This window comes from Moschus berezovskii, chromosome 6 (genome assembly GCF_049115385.1).
Source record: "Moschus berezovskii isolate FMDL1 chromosome 6, NW_MosBer_1.0, whole genome shotgun sequence".
Classification (NCBI taxonomy): domain Eukaryota; kingdom Metazoa; phylum Chordata; class Mammalia; order Artiodactyla; family Moschidae; genus Moschus; species Moschus berezovskii.
The window spans coordinates 93,768,865-93,783,560 of record NC_142465.1 but is presented as its reverse complement, the minus strand read 5'-3'; the positions used below and the strand labels follow the sequence as shown (position 1 = coordinate 93,783,560).

The following is a 14,696-nucleotide window of genomic DNA, read 5'->3' as shown; positions in this document are numbered from 1 at the left end:
TGAAATATTTATGAAAATAATGAAAATAATAACCAAGTATCACTGACCAAGTAAGCCCAAAGTACAAGTAGTTTTATGAGTGAGTTTATAAAACTTTCAACAAATAGATATTTAGAGTAAGTAGTTCCAGAAATTGAAAAATAGAAAATTTATCAATTCATTTTGTGGGCCTAGAATGATTCCAAAACAAACAAACAGAAAGAATAGAAAATAACATTTATATTTTACCAATCAACATAGATACAATAATTTTAAATTATTATTTAAATGTGACTATGATTTTCCTTAGATGTCCAAACAATTCAACATAGAAAAATCTATCACTTTTTTCACAACACTAAAAGTACTGAATTGGAAGATTATATGTAATTTTTTTCCTAGAAGAAGAAAAATAATAGTTTGATACTGATTCTATGATTAAAAAACTCAGAAACTAGATGAAAATTATACACTAAAAATCTATAGCAAGCATCATATTTAATGGAAAAATTTTATATGATTTCCATTAAAAGTAGAGAAGAATTAGCCATATGGCTAATTCAAGGGCTGGAGAAGTTAAATATACAAGATGAGTCTAGGGCACCATAGTGCCAGAAAATGAAGAAGAGCTCAAAACCAAACAAGCAAATAAATAAACAAAAGCAATGATGGAGGCATATTAAAGAGGCACGGGAGCCCGTGGTCAAGACTGGCACAATTTGAGCAAAAAAAATAAGTCAAGTGATATTGGATTATAACCCAGAGTATAAAATAAATATCCACTAGTCCATATGGATATAAACAAATTATTGAATAAATAAACAAATGAGGAAGAGACAAATAATTTCCTTAGCTACTACAAACTCAAGGAGGTAGATCACAACTTTCTAGTCCTTCAGCTTGAGTTGTGCACAAGAACACACTTCCAAAGAGTCTCATATAGAAAGGGGGAATAAAAAAATAATTTGCAGTGAAAAAACCTGACAAAAAAAAAAAAAAGTAGAGAAGAACAAGAGTCCTCATTGTCACTGTTACAGTTTAACACAGTTTTGGACGTCCAAGTTGATGCTATAAGAAAATTTTTAAAATCTAAGATGTATAAGCTTTAGAAGCAAAGAGATAAAACTCTCCTTGTGTATATATATATATATTTCTATAAAGAAAACCTAACAAAGTCAGCAAGTTATCAGAACAAAAAATTGTACATACATATATATGGGTGCTTGGGTATAAATGGGTACATATATAATTGTACATGGTACCATTTTCTGTGTATATATATATACACACACACACATATATATATACACACATATATATTATATATGTGTAGTATCTATACAGGAAATTTTAAATAAATGGAAAAATATATCATGGTCACAAATATTTGATGTCAGAATTAATATATGTAATATATATATAATCCATATAATCAAAATTCTTATGTAAGTATAAAAATGCATGCATCAATAGCTAAATCAATTTGGGGTGGGGGGGAAAGGAAGAGTGAAGGTGAAAGTGATGATGGATGAAGAAGAGCTACTGTATGAGACATGAACATATGCAGTGTCACTACTTTGAGAACAGACAAATAAAACTCTGGAAGCATGAAAACATCCTGTGTTATATAAAAACTTTAAATATGATAAAGATGGCACCATGAATCAATGGAAATGCTGCTGCTGCGTCACTTCAGTCGTGTCCGACTCTGTGTGACCCCGTAGATGGCAGCCAACCAGGCTCCCCCGTCCCTGGGATTCTCCAGCAAGAACACTGGAGTGGGTTGCCATTTCCTTCTCCAGTGCATGAAAGTGAAAAGTGAAAGTGAAGTCACTCAGTCCTGTCCGACTCTTAGAGACCCCATAGATTTCTTATTTGTGCTATGATGTTGGGAAAACAATTGTTTGGATAAAAATAACATTGAATATCTCTCTCCCTTTCACCACACATAAAGATAAACTTATGATGATTTAAAGAACTAGGTAAAAGTTATATAACTGGTAAGATAAAATTTAGGGGAATATTTTTATAAATTAGTTATATCAAAACCCTTTTGAAATGTGACTCCCCAATATATAAACCCTAAGTCAAGGAAATCATCAGATTTCAGTACAACAAAAATTAGGATTGAATTTCATATAAAAAAAAAACTATGAAAAAATTTGAAGAAAAGATGAGAGATCAGAAGAAGATAATTGTATCAAGTAAACAATATTAGGTTAACATCTATAATTCACCGGAAAACTACAGGAATTATCATAAAAATGGACAAAAATAATGAATAAGCATCTTGAAGTAAAAGTACTAGTAGCTAGAAAAAATGTTTAAGGAAACTCTTTAACTCATTGAATTAGGAAATCGCATATTAAAACATCAGTGAGCTACCATCTAATACCCACTGGAATAGCAAAAGTCCTGAAACTGCAATACTTTGGCCACCTCATGAGATGGGTTGACTCACTGGAAAAGACTCTGATGCTGGGAAAGGTTGGGAGCGGGAGGAGAAGGGGATGACCGAGAATGAGATGGCTGGATGGCATCACCGACTCTGTGGACATGAGTCTGAGTGAACTCCGGGAGTTGGTGATGGACAGGGAGGCCTGGCGTGCTGTGATTCATGGGGTCGCAAAGAGTCGGACACGACTGAGCGACTGAACTGAACTGAACTGAGCAAAAGTCAGAAAGTTCAATAATTCTAAATATTAGTGATGCTATGAAAATGAAAATGAAAGTCGCTCAGTCATGTCCAACTCTTTGAGACTCTAGTTCATGGAATTCTCCAGGCCAGAATACTAGAGTGGGTAGCCTTTCCCTTCTCCAAGGGATCTTCCTAACCCAGTGATCAAACCCAGGTCTCCCACATTGCAGGCGGATTCTTTACCAGCTGGGCCATAAGGGAAGCTCAAGAAAACTGGAGTGGATAGCCTATCCCTTCTCCAGGGGATCTTCCCGACCCAGGAATTGAACTGAGATCTCCTGCGTCACAGGTGGACTCTTTACCAACTGGGCTATGAGAGAAACCCGATAAAGAGGTATGAATTGATGGTATGAGAATAACTCATAAATAATAGCAATATTTGGTGAATTTATGTTTTCATGTGCATTTTGAACCAAAACAAATTTGTATCAAAGTATTGTTTCTGTGAATATAAAACGCAATACACAACAAACAGTATTTTACAAAGGAAAGCATGCATTTAAGACTGTATGTCTATCATATTAATGTGGAGGCCTATGGTGATAGGAAGTGGGAAATGGAAAGAAAAAAAATAATAATAAAGTAAAATAAAATAAGAGAAAAACCCTACCCCACCTAGGATAAACTATGAACTGAGAATTACAATCAATTTAACTCTTCTTCAAGATGAAGAAAACTACGGACTTTGTTTACTAGCTATGTTTAAAATTGTTTATGAGGCATGAAGATGCTGTCATTGAAAAAGCTTGTGTGATAAACCTAAGTTTACAATCTAGCTCTCCAGTTTCCTACTTTTAGTAAGCCCTTCAACATTTTTGTCTCACAAGAGCCTCTTAAGACAGTTGAGCATTCATTATTATATCCGTTTTTTATTAAACAAACAAAAGAGCTCAGAAAGATCAATTCATCTGCCTTTGCCCTATTGATAATAACTGGTGAAACTGGGACATCCAACAGCTTTTAATTCCACTGTCCTAATACATCAAACTACAGGAAATGAACTATACGCAACCACTCTTACCTAGGAAAATGACCATTTCATATGGTTTACCCTAAAATATAAATGTCTCTCTTCTTGTGTTAAACCATGAGCGTTTGCTAATTTAACTCTAAGTAATAACGTAGGAAAGATAGGGAGGGAAATACCAGCAGATGAACATTTAAAGTTGCTAACTTAAAAATTTTTTGTAAAATTCAACAATGCTTATTTGGAAAATCTTAATAAATGGTATAATATAGGAGAGCACCAAGTTCTTAGATACTGTGAGCTTCAAGTGACTTTCTTAGAAAAAGCTTCCATACTAAATAAACAGGAATAAATCCAAATGAAAATAATTCTTGTACCTCAGGAGAACCATATATCCAGGTATGGCAGATAAGGAAAATATGAAACTACTGAACACGGACAAGATTAAAAAGTACTGCAGCATCATGGAACAGTCCTTTCCTTTGTCACATAGCCCAAGAACTGCAGATGAATTTCCTGATGTTTGAATGCAGCTACAATTTTGGAACACCTGCCAAAAATAATATATTACCTTATGTAAGGAAGGAAACTCTTGAACACAAATCTTAAATATTTTATTTTCCCAGTTAGATCAAGATAGTTGTTGTTTACTCCCTTTATTCTCATATTCTTTATGATCTCTCTCAGGATTATAGCATGTGACAAGACATAGAAGGGTGGTTTCCAAAAAATGGTACTTCTTTCTAAATTTATTAAGTAAATTTGTAATAACTCAGCTGTCCTTAAGTCATGCTTTTTACAAATACACACTATTTTGACATACACTAAATATGACAAATAAAATTTGTTTCAGAATGCCCAATTGAAATATTTAGATACTTACCAATAAACAAAGCTTTGTTTAAAATAAAGTTTATTTCACAAACAGAATAAAGTCAACCCTTTTTGAATTCTTATGTTCCCAGGTTTTAATAAGAATCAAAATTTATATTTTATTTTGATAAGTGACATTTTTTAACCAATAAAACATGCCCAATTCCATCTTCTTAAAAAGCTGTCAGGATGTAAAAAACACAGAAAGCACGTGTGTATATACACAGGGAGAAAGAAAGAAATAGCAAAACAACTGGCTGGATAATTGAGATCAAAACTGCCAACTTTATCTCAATCAATACTATAATTTTTCAGTCTAGATAGTTTTAAATGAAGTTAAGCAATCATGTCAATTGCTATGAAGATAAAGGTCAATGCTCAGGAATGCTAAAGCATTCAAATAAGATCTAGGAAGTAAAATGTGAACCAAGCGAGCATACACAGTAAGTCCCCTATACACACGAACCTTCAAGTTTTGAACTTTCAAAGATGTCAGCATGCGTTCACATATCCAATCATGTAAGTTAGTTCGTGTGTCTGGCATAATCACGTGTGTGTATCACCTACAAGTGGTTGTGCTTTTGTGTACTTTGAAAGTGAAAGTCGCTCAATTGTGTCCGACTCTTGGCAACTCCATGGACTAAACAGTCCGTGGAATTCTCCAGGCCAGAATACTGCAGTGGGTAGCCTTTCCCTTCTCCAGGAGATTTTCCCAACCCAGGAATCGAACCCATGTCTCCCGCATTGCAGGCGGATTCTTTACCAGCTGAGCCACAAGGGAAGCCCAATACAATACAGTACAATACAGTACAGTACAGAGTACAATAGTGCAGTATTTTCACTTCAAGCACAGGATGTCTGGAAGCAAGCGTAAGAGCAGCGACGATGTAGCTTGTACTGCTAAGAAGCAGCAAGCAATAAAGATGGAAACAAAAGTGAAAATAATTGAGAGAGTGGAGTGAGGTTTAGAGATGGTAGAAGTCACTTGTTCTTATAATATTGAACTCCTTGCTGTGCAACACAAGGAGCTCACTAATAAAGACCTGATAGAACTGGAGGCCCAGAGGAAGGACAGAGCCGAGAGGAAGAAGTAACTGACGAACTGAAAAGATTCCCAGCACGGGCAATGGCAAGGGCACTTCTTTATTTGAGGAGGCACTGTTAGTTTTTGAGACATGGAACACAAACAGAGAACAGGGCACAATCTAGTGTTGCTGTGTCATCTATGAAGAGAGACAAAGTGCTGCTATCCAGAAGTCACTGGATCAGTTTTCAAGAGGGTAGATTACACCGAATCCAGCCACAAACAAGGACCTGTGCCACCAACATCAGGTGTGAGTGAGGTCTCAGCTTGCCCTCCAGCTGCGATTGCTGATGATCCTTCAGTCCATCATCTCCCACCCCCTCTCCCTCCTCCCATCAGTAACTCTTCCTGACTGTTCACTCAATCCCAGCCCCTGAATGCCAGCTCTTGTACTGCACTACTGTACTTTCCAAGGTATTGCACTGTAAGATGAGAAATGTTTATTTTGTGTGTCTTTTTTTTGTATTAGTCATGTGAATGTATTATAAACCTATTACAGTACAGTATTATAGAGCCGATTGTGTTAGTTGGGCATCTAGGCTAAATTTGTTGAATTTACAAACCCATGCTCTCAAAATGGAACGCATTTGTATGTAACAGACTTACTATAGAAAGTAACATTTTTTTCACAAAAGTTTCTAATTTGGTTTTGAGGAAAGACTTTAATTTTACTTTTGTCAAATATGGACCGAGTTCATAGCTGGAATGTACCAATGCAGTGCATAAGACAAAAGTTCTATTAAAAAAAAAAAAAAAGGCCAATAGGATGTTTTACCATTTTTCTTCCTGTGCCAGAGGATAGCTCACAACCAGCAAGACAAGCTGACATGTATGACAAGCCATTGTTTCCACACACAGGGTCCCATACTGTAGTCGGACAGTTACAATCCATGTTGCAGTCAGCAAGGAAATTTTTCACATGTAAATCTTGATGCATTCTGAAATGATTTAAAATAATGCCATAGGTATTGAAAGAATATTAGAACTTTTTCTTTTTATCTCAATTCACAAATATATTTCTTCTGTTCCCCAAAATAGAAACAGAAATCTTTCAACTGTCAATATATGGCCTGGATATTATAACTCTGGCCTAACAGATACCTTGCTTTGGTGGCCATAGCCACTCTTTCAGTGATTTCTTTCAAGTAAATAAAAGCCAGTAAATAAGCATTAACTGAAAACCTACTATACAGAAAATATTTTTCCAGGTATTAATCAGAAATGAAGATAAATGAAGATAAATAAATCCCTGTGTTTGGTCCATGCATGCATGCTAAGTTGCTTCAGTCATGTTTGAATCTGTGTGACTCTATGGACTGTAGCTCACAAGGCTCCTCTCTGGCCATGGGAGTCTCCAGGCCGGAATACTGGAGTGGGTTGCCATGCCCTCCTACAGGGATCAAAGCCACGTCTCTAACATCTCCTGCATTGGCAGGTGGGTTCTTTACCACTGGAGCCACCTCCATATGGTGGCAAAATAACAAGAGAGATTATTGTTTTATAAAAGTGATCTCAAGGGCTCAAAATCTGTAAGTGCAATTTATAATGCAAATAATATATTTAGCTCCAGAAATGTAACTATTGAGTAAACAAACACAGTCTTCTAGTAAAAAAAAGCAGTTCAGTGATCATCAAGAAGACCAATTGGCAGCTACCCTTAAACAGACACTACTGTGAAAATCCCAGAACCCAGCAGCAAGACTAAAGCACCCCCTGAACCACAGAGACCAAGAATGATGACCTCAGAAGGATAACAGGAGCAGTAATACTCTGATTGGATGGCTCCTCCCCTAGGTGAGCACACCACTACGTCAAGAGAGCTCCCCTCCACTTATGGTTTCTCCACTGCGAAAAGAGAGCCCAGTGCCCCAGATTGTGGAAAGCTTCCCAGGAGGCCCACTCAGGGATCACTGGGGGAATCTGCAGAGTCTGACCCTGAGAATATATAATGTATCAAATAATCATATTATACCTGATGGTTTTTGTCATTTATGTCTTAATAAAATCAGGGGGAAAGGGGCATAACACAGAGAAAGACAAATAAGATATGATATAACTTATATGTGGAATCTAAAAAACAAATAATACAAATGAACTTATTTACAAAAACAGAAACAGACTCACAGACATAGGAAACAAATTTATGGTTACCAAAGTGGAAGGAGAGGAGGAATAAAATTAGAAGTTTGGGATTAACTCATTTACACTAAGAAAACAAATGGAATGACATAAAAACTAGTTTATGTAAAATAAATAAGAACCTACTATATATCATAGGGAACTATATTCAATATCTTGTAATAACCAATAATGGAAAAGCATCTAAAAACGAATGTGTGTGTGTGTGTGTATGTAACTGAATCACTTTGCTGTACACCTGAAACTAACAAGAATCTGCCTGCAGTGCAGGAGACCCCAGTTCAATTCTTGGGTCAGGAAGATCTACTGGAGAAGGGATAGGCTACCCACTCCAGTATTCTTGACCTTCCCTGGTGACTCGGTAAAGAATCTATCTGCAATGTGGGAGACCTCAATTCAATCTCTGGGTTGTGAAGACTCCCTGGAGAAAGGAACAACTACCCACTCCAATATTCTGGTCTGGAAAATTCCATGGGCTATATAGTCCATGTGGTCACAAATAGTCAGACCACTGAATGATTTTTACTTTCTTTCAATTTGCAAACAGATCTAAATGTCTAATTACAATACTTTTCTTGTGCTTAACGTAATATGATAAAAAGAACCCTAGCATGGAAGTCTAGAAACTGAATTAAAGTCCTGGCTTGTGACTAGATTGTGCCTTTTTATACATTTGCTCTGGGAATCAGGATAATTGGACACGGAGATAACCTTTAAGATTTTCAGTTCAGTTCAGTTCAGTCGCTCAGTCATGTCCAACTCTCTGCAATACCATGGACTGCAGCACATCAGACCTCCCTGTCCATCACCAACTCCCAGAGTTTATTCAAACTCATGTCCATTGAGTAGGTGATGCCAACCAACCATCTCATCCTCTGTCATCCCTTCTCCTCTTGCCTTCAATTTTTTCTAGCATCAGGGTCTATTCCACTGAGTCAGTTATTTGCATCAGGTGGCCAAAGTATTAGACTTTCAGCTTCAGCATCAGTCCTTCCAACGAATATTCAGGACTGATTTCCTTTAGAATGGACTGGTTGGATTTCCTTGCTGTCCAAGGGACTTTCCAGAGTCTTCTCCAACAACACAGTTCAAAAGCATCAATTCTTCGGCACTCAGCTTTCTTTATAGTCCAACTCTCACATCCATACATGACTAATGGAAAAACCACAGCTTTGACTATATAGACCTTTGTTGGCAAAGTAATCTCTCTGCTTTTCAATATGCTGTCTAAGTTGGGTCATAGCTTTTCTTTAAAGGAACAAGCATCTTTTAATTTCATGGCTGCAGTCACCCACCATCTGCAGTGATTTTGGAGCCCCCAAAAATAAAGTCTGTCACTGTGTCCATTGTTTCCCCATCTATTTGCCATAAGGTGCAGCGGCTGTGCTTTCCTGGAGCACCTGTGAAGAGATATGCCACGCCCAAGGTAAGAGAAACCCAAATAAGACGGTAGGTATTGCGAGGGGGCATCAGAGGGCAGACACACTGAAATCATAATCACAGGAAACTAGTCGATCTGATCACATGGACCAAAGCCAAATGTGGTCCACTGGAGAAGGGAATGGCAAACCACTTCAGTATACTTGCCTTGAGAACCCCATGTTAAGTCACTTCAGTCGTGTCCGACTCTGTGTGACCCCACAGACGGAAGCCCACCAGGCTCCCGCATCCCTGGGATTCTCCAGGCAAGAACACTGGAGTGGGTTGCCATTTCCTTCTCCAATGTGTGAAAGTGAAAAGTGAAAGTGAAGTTGCTCAGTCGTGTCCGACCCTTAGCGACCCCACAGACTGCAGCCTACCAGGCTCCTCCATCCATGAGATTTTCTAGGCAATAGTACTGGAGTGGCTTGCCATTGCCTTCTCTGTTGAGAACCCCATGAACAGTATCAAAGGGCAAAATGATAGGATACTGAATGAGGAATTCCCCCGGTCGGTAGGTGCCCAGTATACTACTGGAGATCAGTGGAGAAATAACTATAGAAGGATTGAAGGGATGGAGCAAAAGCAAAACCAATACCCAGTTGTGGATGTGACCGGTGATCGAGGCAAGGTCCGGTGCTGTAAAGAGCAATACTGCATAGGAATCTGGAACGTTAGGTCCATGAATCAAGGCAAATTGGAAGTAGTCAAACAGGAGATGGCAAGAGTGAACATAGACATTCTAGGAATCAGTGAATTAAAATGGACTGGAATGGGTGAATTTAACTCTGCTGCTGCTGCTGCTGCTAAGGATGACCATTATATCTACTACTGTGGGCAGGAATCCCTTAGAAGAAATGGAGTAGCCATCATGGTCAACAGAAGAGTCCAAAATGCAGTACTTGGATGCAATCTTAAAAACAACAGAATGATTTCTGTTCGTTTCCAAGGCAAACCATTCAATATTTCAGTAATCCAGGCCTATGCCCCAACCAGTAACGCTGAAGAAACCGAAGTTGACGGCTCTATGAAGACCTACAAGACCTTTTAGAACTAACACCCAAAAAAGATGTCCTTTTCATTATAGGGGACTGGAATGCAAAAGTAGGAAGTCAAGAAACACCTGGAGTAACAGGCAAATTTGGCCTTGGAGCACGGAATGAAGCAGGGCAAAGGCTAATAGAGTTTTGTCAAGAGAACGCACTGGTCATAGCAAACACCCTCTTACAACAACACAAGAGAAGACTCTACAGATGGACATCACCATATGGTCAACACCGAAATCAGATTGATTATATTCTTTGCAGCCAAAGATGGAGAAGCTGTATACAGTCAGCAAAAACAAGACCAGGAGCTGACTGTGGCTCAGATCATGAACTCCTTATTGCCAAATTCAGACTTAAATTGAAGAAAGTGGGGAAAACCAAGGACCATTCAGATATAACCTAAATCAAATCCCTTATGATTATACAGTGGAAGTGAGAAATAGATTTAAGGGACTAGATCTGAAAGAGAGAGTGCCTGATGAACTCTGGATGAAGGTTTGTGACATTGTACAGGAGACAGGAACCAAGACCATCCCCATGGAAAAGAAATGCAAAAAAGCAAAATGGCTGTCGGAGGAGGCCTTACAAATAGCTGTGAAAAGAAGAGAAGCGAAAAGCAAAGGAGAAAAGGAAAGATATAAGCATCTGAATGCAGAGTTCCAAAGAATAGCAAGGAGAGATAAGAAAGCCTTCCTCAGCGATCAATGCAAAGAAATAGAGGAAAACAACAGAATAGGAAAAATAAGAGTTCTCTTCAAGAAAATTAGAGATTCCAAGGAAACATTTCATGCAAAGATGGGCTCAATAAAGGACAGAAATGGCATGGACCTAAGAGAAGCAGAAGATATTAAAAAGAGGTGGCAAGAATACACAGAAGAACTGTACAAAAAAGATCTTCACAACCAAGATAGTCATGATAACGTGATCACTGACCTAGAGCCAGACATCTTGGCATATGAAGTCAAGTGGGCCTTAGAAAGCATCACTACGAACAAAGCTAGTGGAGGTGATGGAATTCCAATTGAGCTATTTCAAATCCTGAAAGATGATGCTGTGAAAGTGCTGCACTCAATATGCCAGCAAATTTGGAATACTCAGCAGTGGCCACAGGACTGGAAAAGGTCAGTCTTCATTCCAATCCCAAAGAAAGGCAATGCCAAAGAATGCTCAAACTACCACACAATTGCACTCATCTCACACGATAGTAAAGTCATGCTCAAAATTCTCCAAGCCAGGCTTCAGCAGTATGTAAACCGTGAACTCCCAGATGTTTAAGCAGGTTTTATAAAAGGCAGAGGCACCAGAGATCAAATTGCCAACATCCACTGGATCATGGAGAAAGCAAGAGAGTTCCAGAAAAACATCTATTTCTGCTTCATTGACTATGCCAAAGCCTTTGACTGTGTCGATCACAATAAACTGTGGAACATTCTGAAAGAGATGGGAATCCCAGACCACCTGACCTGCCTCTTGAGAAACCTGTATGCAGGTCAGGAAGCAACATTCAGAACTGGACATGGAACAACAGACTGGTTCCAAATAGGAAAAGGGGTAGGTCAAGGTTATATATTGTCACCCTGCTTATTTAACTTATATGCAGAGTATATCATGAGGAACGCTGGGCTGGAAGAAGCACAAGCTGGAATCAAGATTGCTGGGAGAAATATCGATAACCTCAGATATGCAGATGACACTACCCTTATGGCAGAAAGTGAAGAGGAACTCAAGAACCTCTTGATGAAAGTGAAAGAGGAGAGTCAAAAGGTTTGCTTGAAGCTCAACATTCAGAAAACGAAGATCATTGCATCTGGTCCCAACACTTCTTGGGAAATAGATGGGGAAACAGTCGAAACAGTGTCAGACTTTATTTTTTTGGGCTCCAAAATCACTGCGGATGCTGATTGCAGCATGAAATTAAAAGACACTTACTCCTTGGAAGGAAAGTTATGACCAACCTAGATAGCGTATTATAAAGGAGAGACATTACTTTGCCAACCAAGGTCCGTCTAGTCAAGGCTATGGTTTTTCCCGTGGTCATGTATGGATGTGAGAGTTGGACTGTGAGGAAAGCTGATCGCCAAATAATTGATGCTTTTGAACTGTGGTGCTGGAGAAGACTCTTGAGAGTCCCTTGGACTGCAAGGAGATCCAACCAGTCCATTCTAGAGGAGATCAATCCTAGGTGTTCATTGGAAGGACTTATGCTAAAGCTGAAACTCCAATACTTTGGCTACCTCATGCGACGAGTTGACTCACTGGAAAAGACTCTGATGCTGGGAGCGATTGGGGGTAGGAGGGGACGGGGACGACAGAGAATGAGGTGGCTGGATGGCATCACCGACCGATGGACATGAGTTTGAGTGAACTCCGGGAGTTGGTGATGGACAGGGAGGCCTGGCGTGCTGTGATTCATGGGGTCACAGAGAGTCGGACACGACTGAGCAACTGAACTGAACTGAACTGAAGTGAGGGTACCAGATGCCATGATCTTAGTTTTTTGAATATTGAGTTTTAAGCCAACTTTTTCACTTGCTTCTTTTACTTTCATCAAAAGGCTCTTCAGTTCTTTTTCACTTTCTGGCATAAGGATGGTGTCATCTGCGTATCTGAGGTTATTGACATTTCTCCCTGCAATCTTGATTGCAGCTTGTGTTTCATCCACCCTGGCATTTCACATGATATACTCTGATTACATTTGCATGATGTAATCTGATAAATATTCATATTATGTATTTGATATGATTCTAATCATATAGTCCTGTTAATTTTAAAGGAACCATTTTATGATGCTCTTAATTTCATCTTAACTAATTACTCCATTATCCTAGATATGTCCTACAAATGAATTTTAAAAATTCATATCAATATGCAAAATCTTCCTGTGAACCCATATAACCCTAAAATGTGAATCTAAATGCATTCAGTGATATATATATTCAAATAAAATATATAAATTTTAAAAAGCATTGGTATACATGTGTTAGGATTCAGTTAAGCTAAATATAAGCCCATCAAGGAAAGATATGAAGGTGATTGAGGCTATATATATATGTATCAGTTCAGTTCAGTCCCTCAGTCGTGTCCCACTCTGCAACCCCATGAATCACAGCATGCCAGGCCTCCCTGTCCATCACCAACTCCCGGAGTTCACTCAAACTCATGGCCATAGAGTCAGTGATGCCATCCAGCCATCTCATTCTCTGTCGTCCCCGTCTCCTCCCACCCCCAATCACTCTCAGCATCAGAGTTTTTCCAGTGCGTCAACTCGTCGCATGAGGTGGCCAAAGTATTGCAGTTTCAGCTTTAGCATAAGTCCTTCCAATGAACACCCAGGATTGATCTCCTCTAGAATGGACTGGTTGGATCTCCTTGCAGTCCAAGGGACTCTCAAGAGTCTTCTCCAGCATCACAGTTCAAAAGTATCAATTCTTTGGCGATCAGCCTTCTTCACAGTCCAACTTTCACATCCATACATGACCACGGGAAAAACCATAGCCTTGACTAGACGGACCTTGGTTGGCAAAGTAATGTCTCTGCTTTTTAATATGCTATCTAGGTTGGTCATAACTTTCCTTCCAAGGAGTAAGCGTCTTTTAATTTCCTGGCTGCAATCAGCATCTGCAGTGATTTTGGAGCCCAAAAAAATAAAGTCTGACACTGTTTCCACTGTTTCCCCATCTATTTCCCATGAAGTGATGGGACCAGATGCCATGATCTTTGTTTTCTGAATGTTGAGCTTCAAGCCAACCTTTTCACTCTCCTCTTTCTCTTTCATCAAGAGGCTTTTTAGTTCCTCTTCACTTTCTGCCATAAGGGTGGTGTCATCTGCATATCCGAGGTTATTGATATTTCTCCCAGCAATCTTGATTCCAGCTTGTGCTTCTTCCAGCCCAGGAGTAATAGGCAAATTTGACCTTGGAGCATGGAATGAAGCAGTTCAAAGGCTAATAGTGTTTTGCCAAGAGAACACACTGGTCATAGCAAACACCCCCTTCCAACAACACAAGAGAATACTCTACACATGGACATCACCAGATGGTCAACACCGAAATCAGATTGATTATATTCTTTGCAGCCAAAGATGGAGAAGCTCTATACTGTTAGCAAAAACAAGACCAGGAGCTGACTGTGGCTCAGATCATGAACTCCTTATTGCCAAATTCAGACTGAAATTGAAGAAAGTAGGGAAAACCACTAGACCACTCAGGTATGACCTAAATCAAATCCCTTATGATTATACAGTGGAAGTGAGAAAAAGATTTAAGGGACTAGAACTGATAGATAGAGTGCCTGATGAACTATGGACGGAGGCCCGTGACATTGTACAGGAGACAGGGACCAAGACCATCCTAATGGAAAAGAAATGCAAAAAAGCAAAATGGCTGTCTGAGGAGGCCTTACAAATAGGTGTGAAAAGAAGAGAGGCAAAAAGCAAAGGAGAAAAGGAAAGATATAAGCATCTGAATACAGAGTTCCAAAGAATATATATAT

At 38.9% G+C, this 14,696-nt stretch overlaps 1 protein-coding gene across 8 annotated transcripts in view; it reads right to left on the bottom strand.

The window, feature by feature from the left end:
* Positions 1-14,696, bottom strand: part of SLCO1A2 (solute carrier organic anion transporter family member 1A2) — a 133,558-nt gene that overhangs the window by 17,158 nt on the left and 101,704 nt on the right. For all 8 annotated transcript variants that reach the window (XM_055394617.2, XM_088837289.1, XM_055394614.2 and 5 more), the window contains 2 exons: positions 6,377-6,539; positions 4,022-4,194 (listed from right to left, as the gene is read on the bottom strand). In XM_055394617.2, the coding sequence (XP_055250592.2) occupies positions 4,022-4,194; positions 6,377-6,539 (336 nt within the window). The remainder of the gene's footprint in view (positions 1-4,021; positions 4,195-6,376; positions 6,540-14,696) is intronic.